Below are 15,995 nucleotides of genomic sequence, written 5' to 3' on the forward strand. Positions count from 1 at the left end.
AGTCACTACGAGGATGATCCGCAATGATGAATTCTTTTACGTATTTTTTTTTTAATTCTTGATTGAACTTGCGTTTCACTTTTTGTTCACTTGTGTTGTCGCTTTGCTCGAAAACATGGGAGGAGGTGGAGAGAATTGAAGAAAGTCCATTTCACCTCCTTCATCGAGACCTTCGAGAAGAGGACTTGTTGGAACGGCATTTGAAGAGGTGGTTGTTTTTCGTTTGGTGTTGTTTTGATTAAGATGGGAATGGGTGGATGAGGAGGGTGCTGAGGTTTTCTTTTTCTTTTCTTCTTTGGTTGTCACAGTTGGCTTTTTCAAGTGTGTGCTTGTGGTCGCTGAGGGAGGAATGGTCGATTTGGATTTTGACCGATCGGCAGCTACAGTGGGTTGTTGTGTATCAGTCGCTTCCATTACTGCTACCTCTTTATGAACTCCCTTTTCCTTTTCCATCTCTTGTTTAAGTTTGAATGCAGCAAGAGCTTCGTCGCGTTTCCTCCATTTTTCTGCCTCTTTCCTTTTTCTTTCCTCTTCTAATTCTTTCTCTCTTTCTAGCTCTTTCTTCTTTTTCTCTTTTGCTCGAAGAATTGCCTTCTTCCTTGCTTCATTGATTTTTTCTTCCTCTTGTTTTCTCTTCTCAATTTCTTCAATTTGTTTCATTTGCTCCTCTTCATCTGAATCAAAGGAAAGGATTTCTTCGAGATACTTTTTTGTGTTTGCAGACTTTTGTTCTCTTAAAATTAATGCTTGCTGTTTTTGACATATTTCCTCAAGCTTTTTAATTTTCTCTGCTCTCTCCTGCTGTTCCTTTTCTTTTTGTTCTTTCTCACGCTGCTTTTTCTCTTTTAACCTCTCTGCTGCTAATTTTCTTGCAGTTTCTGGAGACACAGACCGCAACTTCTTTGGCTTTAAATCGCTGGACTCGATTGGGTCATGAATCGAAGTAAGGTTCACCTGTTTGGTTTGGTTTGGCGCTTTTGTGGACTCCTTCTCTTTGTCCACTTTGGGCGTTCGTGACAAACTTGCCTCTAGTCTATTATACATATTTTGAAGTGCCTTATTTTCTTGGATTTCTTTAACCTGGGACGGCGTCAGTATCCTAGGTTCTTTTGTTGATCTCGGCGTTATAATTGAAGACGTATCGAGAGGCTCGATTTTCTCAATCTTTAGCTTTTGTGGAGTGGAAATTTTCTGATTTCTGTATGGTCTTTTTGTATTATGAATGATTTCTTTTGCCTCTGATTTTAACTGTTCACAGTTCTTGTTTAGTTGGTCCAGTTCATTTTCGTAATTTCGAATGAGCTGCTGAACTAGTGATAACGCTTCTTGTCTGAAAGTCTCCTTGTAAGACAGCTCACATAAATGATAGTTTAGAAGAGCTTTCTCTCGTTTTCCTCTCTCCTCAATAAGGTTAAAGCTTTTTTTGATGCATAGCTCTTGTAAATTTTCCAAGTAGCTCAGTTCCTGAAAATTCAGGTTAAGAATGTTTGCACAATCGTCACTTCCGTCCAAATCTTCTGGATCAATCGTCGGTTGATATTCTTCTTCTTCAGGGTCTTCACCCTCATCAGAGATGAAGCCGTTTTCTTCTTCTTGTGGCGACTCCTCTTGATCCATATTCTGGTCTTTGTGATCATAATTTTCTTCGAGTTGAGTATGAGAAGTTTCAAGTTCAACTATTGGTTTAGAGTAATTTTGCTGGGAATGGAAGTGCTTGCGAATATCTTCTTTCAATACCCTCACTAAAGGTATTATTGATGATGAAAATGTAGTTTCGTTATTGACATATTGGTTGACCTGTCTTTCTACTTTTACAATTTGGCAAACGGTAGCAATAATATTTTCCATTTCTGATTTCAGCATTTCGATTTGCTCTCTTGATTCTTCCGATTCATCGAGTGATCGCTTAATAATATCAATCCTTAACGCTAACTTATTTATCTCTGAAACTTTTGAAATGAGCTCCTCTTCCGAAAAACTTTGTTCTTGCTCAGTGAGGGTGTTACTGTCCTCTTTTTCAGGATGTGCATCCACTCCATCATGCTCTGAATAACCTCCCATCTCTTCTCTTAACAGCCTCTCATCTTCTTCATCCAATTCGTATTCTTCGTATTGATATTTGTTACTGTTGTAATTATTATTATTTTCATAATCATCAGAATATTCGCCATCACGATCTGATTCGTATTCACCCGATGGTTCAACATCATCCTGTTCTTGTTCCTCCGAATATTCTCGTTGTTCATACTCATCTTCATTCTCATCATCAAAAGAATTCGTCATATACGATTCAAATTTCATTCGTGAGCTTGGTTGAAAGAAGGCTTTACGGTAGTTTTGTTCGCCATCATTTTCCTGACCTGAAGTTCGATGCGCGCTCATTTTTTTCCAAATGGTTCGCGCCAAATTTTCAAATCACAAGCCGTTGCACCATTTTCAAAATCAAAAAAAATGGAACCACGAATCAACCATAACACCTCATCGTTCATGGCTTCATCTTTCCAGCATTCACAACAAATGTTGCCAAATGCCACACCCCTTCCCATGCAACAACCACACGGCACCACAACCGCCACAGCTCCCACTTCTTTTTCACTCAATACGAGTTTTAACTCTTCTGGAATGACCGTCATTATGAAACCTAATACTACTTCCTCCAATCATCATAGAGCCTCCTTGTTCAATAAGCAATACATTGTCGAGAGAAGTGCCGATCGTAGCTTGTTATTGGATTCCAGATCATCCATCTCTCCCAATTCCTTCATCATCACGGATAAAGAAAATATATCCTCTATCAGCAACATGAATGAACTGAATACAAGTGTTCATTCAACGTCCGCAATTGTGGATTCTCTCAAAACAACAACATGTTCAAAGGCTCCCCTAAGTAGCAATGGAATTCCACCATTATCTAATCCACTCTCCACGAACCATGTCCATCATCACCCTAATAACATGATGAACCCTATGACCGAATCATCATCATTGCATAATCATCATAGACCCACACTCGTTCTCAAACAATTCGCAAACAAAGTTTTTCTCGATTTTGGTAAGGTGAAAATGAACAGTGTTTGTGTTTCTCAATTGTTTGTGGCAAATCCAACCTCTAAGGAACAAGAAATTGCAGTAGAGAAACTTCCTGTTCAATATGGATTCACATTGCGAGAAGTAGTTTATCGAATTCCTCCTCTGTGTGATGATTTTGTCATTTCCATTCAGTGGACACCTTCACAACTCGGGAAAGTGAATGGTCAATTAATCTTTTTATGGAATACTCGTTTTAGATTTTGTGTGAATTTAATTGGTGAAGCAATACCTGAGAGTAGAGTGAACACAGGAACATCTAGGAAACCTTCACGTGTGACTACTTTGACCAACTCTTCTCGAATGGTCAAGGGAATCAAGTCGAGTGTGAATGATGATACTTTTAACATGTCCACTTGTAATATTTCAGCGATTCTTCCTCCTCAAAATGGTCTTGCATCGACCGATCAATCCATACTCTCCAATATTCCGATCGTTCCAATTCATACAGCTTCTACCAACACTTCCTCAATGACAAGCATGTCCACGAGTTGTAATTCAGCAACAAGCCATTCCACAACGAGCTCAGCAACAACTGGCACTTCTCAACCATCATTATTGACACGAAGGACACAACAATCACTCATTCATAGAACTTCGGTGTTAGAGCAACGAACCCAAATGGGTAGTAGTGTACCACCTCTGAGAGCATCTTCAAAAATTACCAAACCTGAAAAGATGAAACGAGAAAATCAAACCATGTTGAATCATTCCAAGACACTCACAGTCGTCACTCAAAACAAGAATTCTTCCTCACTCAAAGATAATATGGCTTCGACAACTCAAAAACGAATCATTCAAAGTACAGCTCGATCCGAAATTCAAAAGATTCTCGAAAGACAACGAGAGTTGGAACGAGCACTCCCAGTAGGCATGCCTCAATTGGTTCACGAGTTGAAGAACTTTGGAATTGGTATTCATCAAATATCTCTCATTCAAGGATATAAGGACATTCGTGTGGCCATGTTACTTCAATGGGTTCATGCAGTTCTTGAAAAGTATGAAAACTTACCTTCCAAGTACAAGGTGTGGAATTTTTCATCTCTAGCATTGAAAACAGAAGAAGAATTGGTCTTTGCATTGATCAGTAATCAATATCGTTTACCATCACCTCTTCCACTCTCAGAAATTCTACCAAAAGATGAAGAGCGTGACTATCTTCATCATTATCAATATTCTGAAAATGGTTGTTGGAGTGCATCCTTTTCACCAACCAAACTTAAAACTAGGCCTGAGATTTCTGACAAGGAATACAATGAGCATGAGATGGTTTGTAAAATTGGACATCTTTTCAATACATTGTATCAACAGAAGGAACAAGTGGTTCGAACTAAAGCATTGGTGGTCATTCAAAATTGGATGCTCACTGTGTATTGGAAACGAAGATTACAAGTATTGAGAGAAAGTTCACTCATTGTGGAAGCTCGAGTGAGAGCTTTGTTGGAGATAAGTAAACTTGAACGAATGAGAGAAGAACGAAAGCAACGAGTTCTGATGGAACTCACTTCTCGTTTGCAAGGTATGGCAAGAGGTTATCTTGCTAGAAGAGCTCTTAAAAAAGAAAAGACGAGAACCATTGTTCAACAAGCTGTATTTCGATCATTCCTAACACAGAGAAGCAAATTTGAATGTACACAATCTGCCCTTTCAATTCAAGCATTGATGAGAATGTTTTTGACGAGAGAAAGTCATTTGGATGACAAGTATGATTTAGTCATGTGTCAAGCAGTCATTAGAGCATTCTTGACAAGAAAACAATTTTATTTAGATTATGCTGAAGTGCTTGAATACAATAACATGTTAGAGATGGAGGCGTTTGAAAAGTATGTGAATGACTCTATTGAGAATTATGATGAGAATGTCATCCTTCATCAAGCACTTGTGAAAGGTTCACTTTGTCGATCACAATTTACACATTCTCTTCAAGCAATTACAGAAATTCAATCAGTCATGAGACAGAAGAAGGCACAAAACACTTTCAAGAATATGAAGCAAGACATTACAACCATCCAAGCTCTATCAAGAAGAGTTCTTGAAAGAAGAAAGTATCACAAAGAGAAGGAACGAATTAACACTCAACAAGCACTTGTGAGAGGACTCTTGGCAAGAGAAGAAGAACGAGTTGGAGAGAGCAGAGTAGTCTCGATGCAATCTCTTATTCGAAGAAGACGTCATGAAATGATTCTCGATGCATCGATTAAGCAAACGACAACCATGCAATCGCTTATTAGAAGATTCTTCAATGAGTGCGACTGTTTGATTGATCAATATAGAGCATTTATTTTCCAAGCTATTTCTCAAGGACATGTAGCAAGACGAAACAAGTTGGAATCTATTCAAAACCTGATCTCTCTGCAAGCTTTAATTAGAGGTCGTCTTGTTCGAAAGAGCCGAGACACAAGTATGGAATCTGTTTCCATGGTTCAGAGATCCATGAGAGATTGCATTCTAAGAAAACATTACTCGCGATTTGTTGAAATGATGAAAATGATTCAATCCAGCATTCGAAGTTATTCTGCACAACAACAAAAATACGAAAGTATCAGTGCTGTGATGAATATTCAATCCGCGATTCGAGGTTTCACACAACGAAAAGCATGTTGTGAAAACATTTCATCCATCACTTCACTCCAAAGCTCAATAAGAGGTCACACAGAGCAGCGAAAGGCCAAACTTGCATTTGAAAGTATTCTTTCACTTCAAGCAAGTCTCAGAGGCAAGGGTTGCAGAGAATCCATGTTAGATGATTTGTATGATATCACTCTAAGTCAAGCCATTATGAAAGGAGTACTTTCTCGATATTCATTTACTTTTGAAGTTTTTGAAATTGTGAAATTTCAATCTCTCATCAGAGGATATCTCGAAAGAAAACGCAAGGACAAGCAACAAGAATGTATTACTACCATGCAATCATTAGCAAGAGCTTATTTAAAACAAGAATCTATTGAAGATGACAAGTATGATGTTTCAATTTCTCAATCAATCATTAGAGGATATCTCGAGAGGAAGAAATTGAAACAAGAACGTCAAGCTCTGTTGAACTATCAAGCATTGGTGAGAAGTTACTTGTCCAATCGATTCTTCAATCATATTAAGCGCATTTCTTCTACCATGCATTCTGCTGCAACTACCATTCAAAAAGTGTTTAGAGGTTTTATGGTGAGAAAATCAAATGCTGTTCAAGTGAATATCATTCGACAACGAATTCAACACTTGACAGAGAATATCGATGAACGAAAGAAACTCAAAAATCGAACTCAGAAGGCATTGGAAGTTTTATTGAAATCAAATTCTGTGAATCAAGTGATGAGTGCTTGTGCAAGCTTGGCAACGACAACGAAATGGAGTGACAATTGTTGTGAAAGTTTGGTGACGAATGGTGCTGTTCCAATACTATACACTTTTATTAAGATGTTGAACCGATCGAAACCACATATGGATTTATTGATTCACATCTTGGATATTTTACTTCATTTGACTCGAATCAAGTATTTGAATTGTTTGGTTCATGAGAAGAATGAATATTTTGACATTTTATTTGATCAGGCACAAATTTACAGAGAAAAGGAAGAGATTTTCATGAGAGCAATCACTCTCATCAAGAAGGCAGATCCAAAGCGATTGAAGAGTGTCAAAGACCATCTCTTGAAACGATGTACAAGTGTATCTCGTTTGATGGAAAGAAAATACACCACCGAGAAGAAATCTATGAAGACTGCACAGAATCACCTCAACTCTTCCGCTCTCAACTCAAGCTCTCTCAATATTTCTCTCAATGATTCAAGTATTTTGCTGAACAGAAAGCACAATACATCATCAAACAATCACAACACGTCGGGTGTAGGACGCTCGGCTGCCTCTAGCTTGGTGATTGCTTTTGAGAATATTGCTGAGCTTATTGACATGTTAAATAAATTAAAATAAAGATCTTTACTGTCTCAAAAATCCTTGTTGATGTTTGACGTCAAATGCTCGTTTGAGGAATTGACGAGAGTCGTTTCCTAATGGCAAGAATGCAGGATTTGATCTAGCAAAGAAGTTAATCTTTTCCTTCACTCTTTCGTGTTCATCAAAGAATGCAACAATAGCTTCGTCGGTCACATCCTTGGAGCTTGTGAGCTTGACAAAGTGTTGTTGAAGCAAATAAACCTCATCCAAAACGTTAGTGATGGATTTGCATTTGGCTGAAACACCAAAATACTCATGTTGAGACATGTAGGAGAGAAATTCATAGACAAAGAGTCGGATTGGATCAAGAGATCTGAAGGCTATTTTTGCAAGGCCTTCCAAACAACAGGTTCTAATTTGTGGAGTATTATACATTGTGTTTTGAATAAGCTTCAAAATAATTGATTTCATGGCAGCGTTGTGAATATCGAAAGTGTCAGGTTGCTCATAAATGATCTTTGGATCCGTAATGTTAACAGGTCCAGAATCTTCTATACTCTCTTTTTCATGTACACTTGGCTCATCACAAATCTTGTTTGCATACTCTCCCAAGAATGTCAAAATTGAAAATGCAAGTTCAGATGACTCCTTGGATCCCGTTAGACATTCATCTAAAATAGTGAACACCATACTCAAGAATCTTGTTGTAAGTTCAATTTGTCTTTGATCTTTTTGTTTTGTTGGAATGAGTTGTTTGAAGAGGGCAATCAACAAGTCTACATCAACTCTTTCAGATAAATCTATACAAATGTATGAACACAAGTTTGCAAATTCATGAAAAACAGATGGTCTGTTCTTTGAAAACTCCAACAAAGTCATCAATAATTCGTGAATGTGGAAAGGCATCCAATTTACATTGCTTTTGATTTCCATTTTGAGTCTTCTTACGACTTGAGAAACTTTGTCCAGTCTCCAGATACAAGCTTTAAATGCTTGGAATTTAACAAATGAGCAATCATGAATCAGAACAGAGTCAATCTTTTTGTACAATTTTTGGAAAATGGCATTTGCTTGTTTCATCTCTGGTGTATTTTGTGAAAGTGAAGAGTATGGGTCAGCATCAAGTATGGCTCTAAATCTCTCATAACAACGCATTAAATAATATGTAGCTCTACAGGCAGCATGAATTTGAATTTGTGGTTTGCTCTTATTCAAACTGTTGCAAATTCTGGTGACTACAAATTCAAGAGTGAGAGATTTTTCTTGATGGATGTCTTTTTCAAGGAAAAATTTAAAGTTTCTAAGTGATACTTGCTTCACAGTCTCAAAGAATATTGTCAAATCTTCATCATGAAGTAAATGTTTGAGAGTGTCAACATATTTTTGTTCGTATGGAGCATCCTCTGATTCTTCGGCTTCTTCAGAGCTAAAAACCATTGGCTTGATAATACTGGAGCAAATTCGTGCTAAATAAAATCTTGAGAAGACGTCTTGAGCATTCATGGTTGGATGTAACTCAACTTTTTTGTCATCCTTGAGCTCCTTCAGTTTTGAATAAGTGATGGCTTTGGCAGGTTTTTTCTTGTCAGTATTCACCTCAAAATGAGGAACTGAGGAACTAAATGCGAATAACGTTGGACCTGGAGCAATAGCTACCAGACCAGCAATGACGGTAGATGCATCTCTGGAGCAATGTGGAGATTTGTTTTTAGCACAAACGATTACATTCTATAAAAGTCAATAAAAGTTGACATGCCTATAATTTCCAAATACCTACCTCAAGTATTCCTTTGGTGAGGACAGGATCTGAAATACTGTTTTTCACGATTTGTAAAGCCGTTCTCAATAGGAAAAGCTTCTCCTCCTTGTCAGTATCTTTGAAGAGCTTCGAAATCAAACCCTTCTTGGCAGAAAAACTGTTTTCTTTTCCTAGATCCTTCACAACTACTTGCACCATTTCATATAAATCCTTCAAATGACTAGCAGCATCCTTTCTAGATAAGAATGAACTTCTACAAATTCTGTCGATCGTACGAAGACAATACCCTCTAACACAATTGTTCTCTGCAGACCTTGTAAACTCCGATTTTAAAGCAGTGAGTGTCTTTTCACGAAGATCTCGTGGTAAATTGATCTCGGAAAGCATGTAATGAACCAAAGCCACAACTCTTCTGTCATCCACTCCGAGCACTTTATGAAAAGAACAGCATAGTTAGTAGCGAAAAGGTGTATGTATATTGTGATGAATCACATGATTATAAAATTAAATAATAATTGTGATGATAAGTGATCGGTCAGTCATTAAATGTAAGTATTCATCAAAAATTGTCGAAAAAACATACATGTCAAAAGTCTGTTCACCAAAGTCGTCATGGTCGATGAAATTCTGTCAACATCGATGGCCAAAGAAACAGAAACATGGTATGGCAGCTTCTCATCTACCATATTTTCTGTGGCAAAATATAATGTCAATTCATCCAATACCTTTGATATTTTAGATCCATTCAGCTTTTTAGGATCCTGACTCTCGGTCATATATCCATCAAGCTCCTTGATGATTTCGAGCACTTTTCTCTGGGCAAGTTTTGCTTGGATAATTGGAGAAATAATTTTGGCATTATCATTATCCAACAAGTGTTGTTGATTACCACTCGTTAATTCAACAAACTTTTTCAATTGAACAAAGCTTGTATTTTCGGGTATCGTGGTCGGAGTGGTTGGAGTAAACATATCATTCTTTGTTGCCGTTAAATGTTGTTGAGTATTGATTCCGGAGCTCTGTTGATTTAAATCATCCATGCTATTCATACTCCTCATGGAATTGTTGTTTGATGATGATGGGAAAGGTGGAGGGAACACATTGGACTGTGAGGGAGCCACACTAGGCGTGAGCAGGTCATCATCATCAAAGTCGAGAAGGGTGTTTTGATTTTTGGGCATTTTTAACAACCTTGCATTCCTTTCGTTTGAGGTTGCGTTTGGCTAATTGGAATTGATTTGGCTCAAAGTATGATTCCGAGATCGAGCAAAACAGAATTATAACGATTTATTGTGATATGTATATTGTGATGTATATATCGCCTTTATAAGGTTAAAGGAAAATAATTTCATCCTCTTCTTCCACAACAATACAATTGTTTGAAGTTGAAAGAGGTATGTAAGGGGGAGAAAGAGGAAATGTCGTTCTACATGATAACAAACCATGAACGCTTGGAGACCTGTCAATACGAGCAGCTGAATCTGTCACTAATGGAGAATTCCATCTTCGTTGCTTTTTTCTGGAACTTGTTGATCCAATATCTGAAGGAAGTGAATGTTTGGGACTTGAGGGTTGAGACTCAAACCTCTCTTCGTACTTTAAGCTACTACTTGGAGTAGGTGGTCTATTAATCGGAGAAACAGGCTCTTTCAACTCTGATAAACAAGGATGGACATTCCTAATAAGCTCAACGGTTTCATGTTTCTCATTGAACAGTGGAGGAGCTTGTTCAATAACCTTTGATCGCTTCTCAATGTTTCGTCTTGTAGTATTTCCTCGAAGATACTTGGTAATTTTGAGTTGAAAATCCTTCTTTAAGGTGGTGGTGGAGGAATTAGAATATTGAGATGAAGATGACACGGGCTGAGAACGACAGGCAGATGCAGAGCTTTGTACCATACCGTGGCGTATGTATTCATCAAGGATTCTTCTCTGTTCAGAAAGCTGGCCTTCCAGCTTGGCTAAGTTCTCCCTTCATGAACGTTGAAAAGCTTGCAAGACGACATTTCAATGAAACGGAAAGCCTACCTTAACTTTGCATTTTCCTTCTCGAGTTTCATCTTGTCCAAAGCTATTTCACGGCATGCCCTTTCAAGGCTAGCGTTCCTAATGGCAATGGCAGAATTATTCTCCGAGTAGTTATAAGTCTTTTTCTTGTCTGATGATGTTTCAAATGTAAGCATGTTTCCCACTGATGAAAATCCGATACACTTACATGTTTCGATGCTTGTTTGCATCTCCGTAAGCTCTTTATTCTTCCGATCCAGTATCTCTTCATACTTTTTCACTTTTGCATTCAACAGATCAATCTTCTTTCCCAGCTTTTCTTCGTTAGCTTGAGAAGAGCTTCCTGATGAAAGAGACATTTTTTGAAGGCATTCTTTTCAGGATGATTTTGTGAACTTTAAAGTGTTCACAGATATACAGATGAAAAGAGTGATAATTTATTTCAATTGCTATGAAGAGTGAAGATTTAGATAGAACAGGATTGGGTAGGAGTTTGGTATTTGAGTTTTTCACGTGACATTATTGAATATTAATTAAAAAACGAATTTAAAACTTTCTTTCGGTCTTTGACCATTCCACATCCAACAACAAGTGATTCAAGATAAATCCATCAAATCTATTGATGGCTTTTTCAGCATCCTCAGGAGTGGTATAGGTGATGAGAGCAAAACCTCTGTTACGAGTTCTGTCGTTGTTCATTGGAAGATAAACTTTTGCAATTCTTCCAACGTCACCAAATAATAATCTTAAATCACTTTCTGTGGCTCCTTGGTCCAAGTTTCCAACTCGGATGGTGGTATTGACGTCGCTACGACCTGTGCTTCCAGCTCCGAGTTGTTTGTTCTTCAAGCTAGGAGGAATATAAGCACCACTGCTTGGAGCTTTGAGCTTGTCTTCGTCCTCTTGTGGTTCAGTCTCGGCTTCATCCTTGACTTCTGTGGCTTCCTTTGCAAGTTGCATTTGAATTCTGTTGAGTAATAGTTCTTGTTCATCCATCACAGTTTGTAGTGCAGTTGATTGCTTCTTGTTGGTATATTCAAAATTAATTGGTTCTCCAACAGCAGTAACTTCAGGAAGGTTTCCCGTTTGAGCAGAACCAAACTTCTTCCACTTGCGTCTTTCTTCAACGAGTGGATTGTGCTTCTTTTGAACTTTTACAGTTTTAATTTTTTTAGTAATTCTCACTTTCTTTCCGTCCTTCATCTTCTCTTCAATGATTGTTTTAATTCCGGTCTTTTTATCATCAATGATTTGGACAATGTTGCCTTCTTCCTCTTGGTCAGCCCATGATTTGCTTGCTGATGACGTGGGTGTTGTTGTGATGGTCATTTTTTTTTCAAATTCGATTTTATTTTGTTCAAAATTTTAAGTGGATTGCACGTGAACATGATGATTGTGAGCATTTTGAAATGTATCTATTCACGAAAGGATGTTATGGATGATTCTCGTTGTTGGTTGAAGAGGATTGTTTCGTTGTGCATTCTTCTTTTTCATTCATAGATTTATAGAGATCTGAGGCAGCAAATTTTTGCATCAGTTTGAAATCGGATTTAGTGACGGAGCCCATCACATCGGAACAAGCTGTAGAAGCACATTTGCCAACATTGCCTCCTTGAGAGTTAATTTGTTGAATGGCTCTAGCCAAAAATCTAGGAGCACAACAAGCCGTTCGAGACATTTTGTGGTGTTTGTTCAAAATGATGAGATATTTATGCACCAGAAAAAAAGATCAGAACGATATTATTCAAAAATTAGAACATGGATTCGGCGAAATGTTCGGCACTTGTATTTACAAATTGTTTTTGTACTTGTACATTTTTCATTTGCATGACAAATTTGAGGGAATTATTTATCTTTCTTTGATTCTTTTTCCTTATCTTCTGTCTCATTGTTGTCTTTGGTTTTTGGCGATGAGCTGCTTGCAGATGTCTGTGTGAGTCCTGGCTTTTCTTGTTTGAACAAGTATCCTTTTCCCATGAACAATAAACTTCCTCCTAACATTCCAATTCCACTTCCCACAGCTGCCGTTGTTGTCACAGCGCTATAAATATGTAATTATGATGATGAATGATAATTATGAACATCAAGCAATAAAATTGAAGAACATGTGAAACTTACCCAGCGCCAAGCTTTGCTCCAACATACATACCAATAGGCCCTCCAATAATGCCTCCTGCTAACAAGCCCAAGCTTATCATGGCAGCAGTTCCATAATAAAATTGTTGTTTTTCGCTTGGAAACGAAGATCCATTTTGTGGTGTTTGGTTTGACGAATCATTACCTGTATGATTGGTCACAGTTTCTGTCGTGATGTTGGTGGTGGTATGATTTGAAGGATCGTTATTTGCATTACTATTAGGGATTATTGAATTTGAGGAGGTGTTATTTACAGATGGGGTGGAAGAAGATTGGGATGCAAAAGTTGATTTCTTCGTTGAATCTTCCAATGTTTCAAATACAGAAACTATTTCATTTAAATCGTTTTTCAGTTCATCTAATTTGTCTGAGGTTATGTTTTCTTCATCATTCATACCATGCTGATTCAACAATTCTTGTTCGAATTCATCTTTTCTAAAGATATAATTGGACAGTTTTTTATAAACAGGCGCAAGGTAGCTCGTTTTGGACGTCTCTGGTAAATTTGCTTCGGGATACTTCGCTTCGAGCTCTTTCAGACGTTGGAACAGTTGATTTAATTCTTGCATTCGTTTCTTGTAACGTAATACGTCGAGGTTGTGATATTCCGAAATGTGAGAGTTGTGTGCGTACAACAATTCATGTAAGTCTTTGGAAAGAGATAAAGCAAATTCCTTCTCGTGTTTAATATCTTTTCGGATGAGAAGAGAGTCTTCGTTCGGTTTTCCAATAACGTCCAATAATTTCTTGATATTATTTAAACAATTTTCGTACACTTCCAGGAGTGACAAAAATTGTTCATATAATTGTTGTTCATCTAACTGATCAAATTCATCGAGATCGGACAAAGTCTCCTCCTGATGATAAGAAGGGTCGTTATTTTTGTTAATCATTTTTGTTGGAAGAATTTTTAATGGCAACAGTTCGAAAGAGAGAGTTTATTTTGCTCAAAGAAACAGCAATTTTTGCAATCCTAGCAAAGTTACGCATTTTGTGATAACTTGTGGACACATAATGCCAGACCAGTAATGAAAGAGATGAAAAAGTTTCTTGTTTCGTACAGAACAAACTCCACAGATCTTGTTCTTGAAATGATCACAACGCCATAAAATCTCTTTGTGACTTCAGGTGTTACCACTATTTTCATGGCTCTTGCTTGCTCATGGGTCATTTCCAATACCTTGATTGATACTATATCCACAAGTTTAACTCTTCTTGAGGATCGTTGATTTGATGAACTTTTTTTCTTTGTTTCAGAATCACTCCAGGTCAGCTCTTTTGACTTTGGATCCACATATGCGAATCTTTTGTGAACCTGCCCCTTTGGAGTGTTTTTATAAACATAGCATCCCACAATTATCTTTTGGATACAATCTTCTTCTAAAGAAACAAAAGGTAAAAACGCTTGGTTCGTTTTAAGGCATCTCAAAAAGTTGCCATTAAGGTCATATCTAAATGCAAACCTTCTCAGCCCATTTTCACCTATGAGCTCGAACTGGTTGACAAACAAATCCTCAAGGTTTTTGAACTTGAAAGGTTTGTTTGACATTCGCATGTTCTCTGGTGGTTGTTCATTCAAACGCTTCATCGCAGGGTCGAACTGAGGAGTTGTCTTTAGGTTAGAGAAATAATTTTCCTGATACCCAGCTAGTTTTCTTTCCATTGCCATTTGTTGAACTGTTGGCACTGGTATAGGTTCATTTTCATAAGTGAGCAAAGTCGTATGGATGTAACTATTTTGCTCCAAATCTGCCATGTTGAACACACCATTCATGAAAGAAGATGGTGCGTTGAATAATTTCCATCTCTGGTCTGGAATTCTCCATTCAGAAACACTGCCATTAAAACCAACAGAGGAAGACTCGTTAAGAGTACCCTGAAGCGTTGAGATTGGACCATTGCTAGTTTCTGATTTAAGTTCATTGATCGTCTCAAAACCGCTTGCCTTGTTGTTTGGTGGCAAAACCTTTTGTGGACTGGTTTGGTCTTGAGAAATGGTGGTTCTTTCCTCTTGAACAGTGGAGCCTTTTTCTTTCACTGCTTCACTATTAATCACTTTTTCTTCAGCTTTTTGCTTTGACGAAGAATGTGTTTCTTCCACATTTGGAGACAAGGAGAGCTTTGGTATCAGTGGTCGTTTTGGGCTCTCTATTGCAAAACTATTATCCTTTGAATTTAAATTTGATTTTGAAAGGAATTCATTCATAATGTCAACGTCAGCAGTAGTTGCCGGATCATTTTGCTGGTCGTCGTTGAACAGTTCGAGTTCGCCTACGTCAATGTTATGAACCTCCAAGTCCAAAGAACCAAGATTTTCTCGCTGTTTTCTTCTTTCCCTTATCATTTCCAAAATGTCTTCAGTTTCCTCTTCCTTGTTTGTTGACGCTTCTTTGATTAACTCCTCCCTCTCTTTTCTCTTATTTAATATTCGATCAAGCTGAGCCTGAACTTCGTCAGAATCTTCGTGATCGCTCTCTATCTCTTCGGAAAATGAAATATCCAACACCGGACTGGTGGCCCTTTGCTCTTCTTGCCGGGGTTGACCGTTTCTTGTTTGTGGAACATCAACAGGGTTGTTTGATCGTGAGTTAGAGGACACCTCTTTAATGTCCAGAGTGAATGCTTGGTTTATGGGACTATTGAGTTGAGATTTATCTTTCTTGTTGTTCAACAGTTCCTTTAAATTTAATGAGATAGGCCTTTGATTATTGGGCTGAGTGATTGGAATAAGATGGTTGGTTGATGATAGAGCTTCTTCTTCTTGCTTTCTTCCTGTGGGTTCCAGGTTTCCCGTGATTGGAGATAGAGCAGGAGAGGAAAGTCGATACTTTTCTCGGAACGATGGCTTTTGCGAACTTGCAATTGATGGTGTTTGGACAGGATCACCCGACGTTTTAAGGGATGGTTTGATCTGAACAAATGGAGGAGAGGATGGATTCATATTGAAATTGAGGAAAGATTTACGAATAACGGATAGGTGATGCAATCCTGATTTATACAGGGTAGATGTTGTTACTGAATTTTTTTAAGGCAGTCGTTAAATTAGCAAGATGGATCTGTTGTTGGTTTCAGTTTGCCCAATTATTAGAATACTTCTACCTCTTCTGTTTTCAATGAG

General features: G+C 37.8%; 8 protein-coding genes across 8 annotated transcripts; 1 reads left to right on the plus strand and 7 right to left on the minus strand.

Moving 5' to 3' along the window:
- Window positions 1-75: 75 nt before the first annotated feature.
- Window positions 76-2,382, minus strand: FDP41_013134 (uncharacterized protein; the record flags this gene model as incomplete). Its single annotated transcript, XM_044703731.1, has 1 exon — window positions 76-2,382. One exon carries the CDS (start codon window positions 2,380-2,382, stop codon window positions 76-78), a length of 2,307 nt encoding a protein of 768 aa, XP_044565364.1.
- A 69-nt stretch (window positions 2,383-2,451) lies between these two features.
- FDP41_013135 (uncharacterized protein) lies at window positions 2,452-7,011 on the plus strand (the record flags this gene model as incomplete). Its single annotated transcript, XM_044703732.1, has 1 exon — window positions 2,452-7,011. The coding sequence occupies one exon, from the start codon at window positions 2,452-2,454 to the stop codon at window positions 7,009-7,011; it is 4,560 nt and encodes a 1,519-aa protein (XP_044565365.1).
- Window positions 7,012-7,017: 6 nt separating this feature from the next.
- FDP41_013136 (uncharacterized protein) lies at window positions 7,018-9,915 on the minus strand (the record flags this gene model as incomplete). The annotated part of the gene is made up of 3 exons (XM_044703733.1): window positions 7,018-8,703; window positions 8,753-9,165; window positions 9,318-9,915. 3 exons carry the CDS (start codon window positions 9,913-9,915, stop codon window positions 7,018-7,020), a joined length of 2,697 nt encoding a protein of 898 aa, XP_044565366.1.
- A 151-nt stretch (window positions 9,916-10,066) lies between these two features.
- FDP41_013137 (uncharacterized protein) lies at window positions 10,067-11,100 on the minus strand (the record flags this gene model as incomplete). Its single annotated transcript, XM_044703734.1, has 3 exons — window positions 10,067-10,706; window positions 10,763-10,892; window positions 10,950-11,100. 3 exons carry the CDS (start codon window positions 11,098-11,100, stop codon window positions 10,067-10,069), a joined length of 921 nt encoding a protein of 306 aa, XP_044565367.1.
- Window positions 11,101-11,287: 187 nt separating this feature from the next.
- Window positions 11,288-12,070, minus strand: FDP41_013138 (uncharacterized protein; the record flags this gene model as incomplete). Its single annotated transcript, XM_044703735.1, has 1 exon — window positions 11,288-12,070. The coding sequence occupies one exon, from the start codon at window positions 12,068-12,070 to the stop codon at window positions 11,288-11,290; it is 783 nt and encodes a 260-aa protein (XP_044565368.1).
- Window positions 12,071-12,173: 103 nt separating this feature from the next.
- FDP41_013139 (uncharacterized protein) lies at window positions 12,174-12,419 on the minus strand (the record flags this gene model as incomplete). Its single annotated transcript, XM_044703736.1, has 1 exon — window positions 12,174-12,419. One exon carries the CDS (start codon window positions 12,417-12,419, stop codon window positions 12,174-12,176), a length of 246 nt encoding a protein of 81 aa, XP_044565369.1.
- Window positions 12,420-12,586: 167 nt separating this feature from the next.
- FDP41_013140 (uncharacterized protein) lies at window positions 12,587-13,770 on the minus strand (the record flags this gene model as incomplete). Its single annotated transcript, XM_044703738.1, has 2 exons — window positions 12,587-12,782; window positions 12,860-13,770. The coding sequence occupies 2 exons, from the start codon at window positions 13,768-13,770 to the stop codon at window positions 12,587-12,589; spliced, it is 1,107 nt and encodes a 368-aa protein (XP_044565370.1).
- Window positions 13,771-13,859: 89 nt separating this feature from the next.
- Window positions 13,860-15,818, minus strand: FDP41_013141 (uncharacterized protein; the record flags this gene model as incomplete). Its single annotated transcript, XM_044703739.1, has 1 exon — window positions 13,860-15,818. One exon carries the CDS (start codon window positions 15,816-15,818, stop codon window positions 13,860-13,862), a length of 1,959 nt encoding a protein of 652 aa, XP_044565371.1.
- Window positions 15,819-15,995: the final 177 nt, after the last annotated feature.

Source organism: Naegleria fowleri (genome assembly GCF_008403515.1).
Source record: "Naegleria fowleri strain ATCC 30894 chromosome Unknown tig17, whole genome shotgun sequence".
Lineage (NCBI taxonomy): Eukaryota > Heterolobosea > Eutetramitea > Acrasida > Naegleriidae > Naegleria > Naegleria fowleri.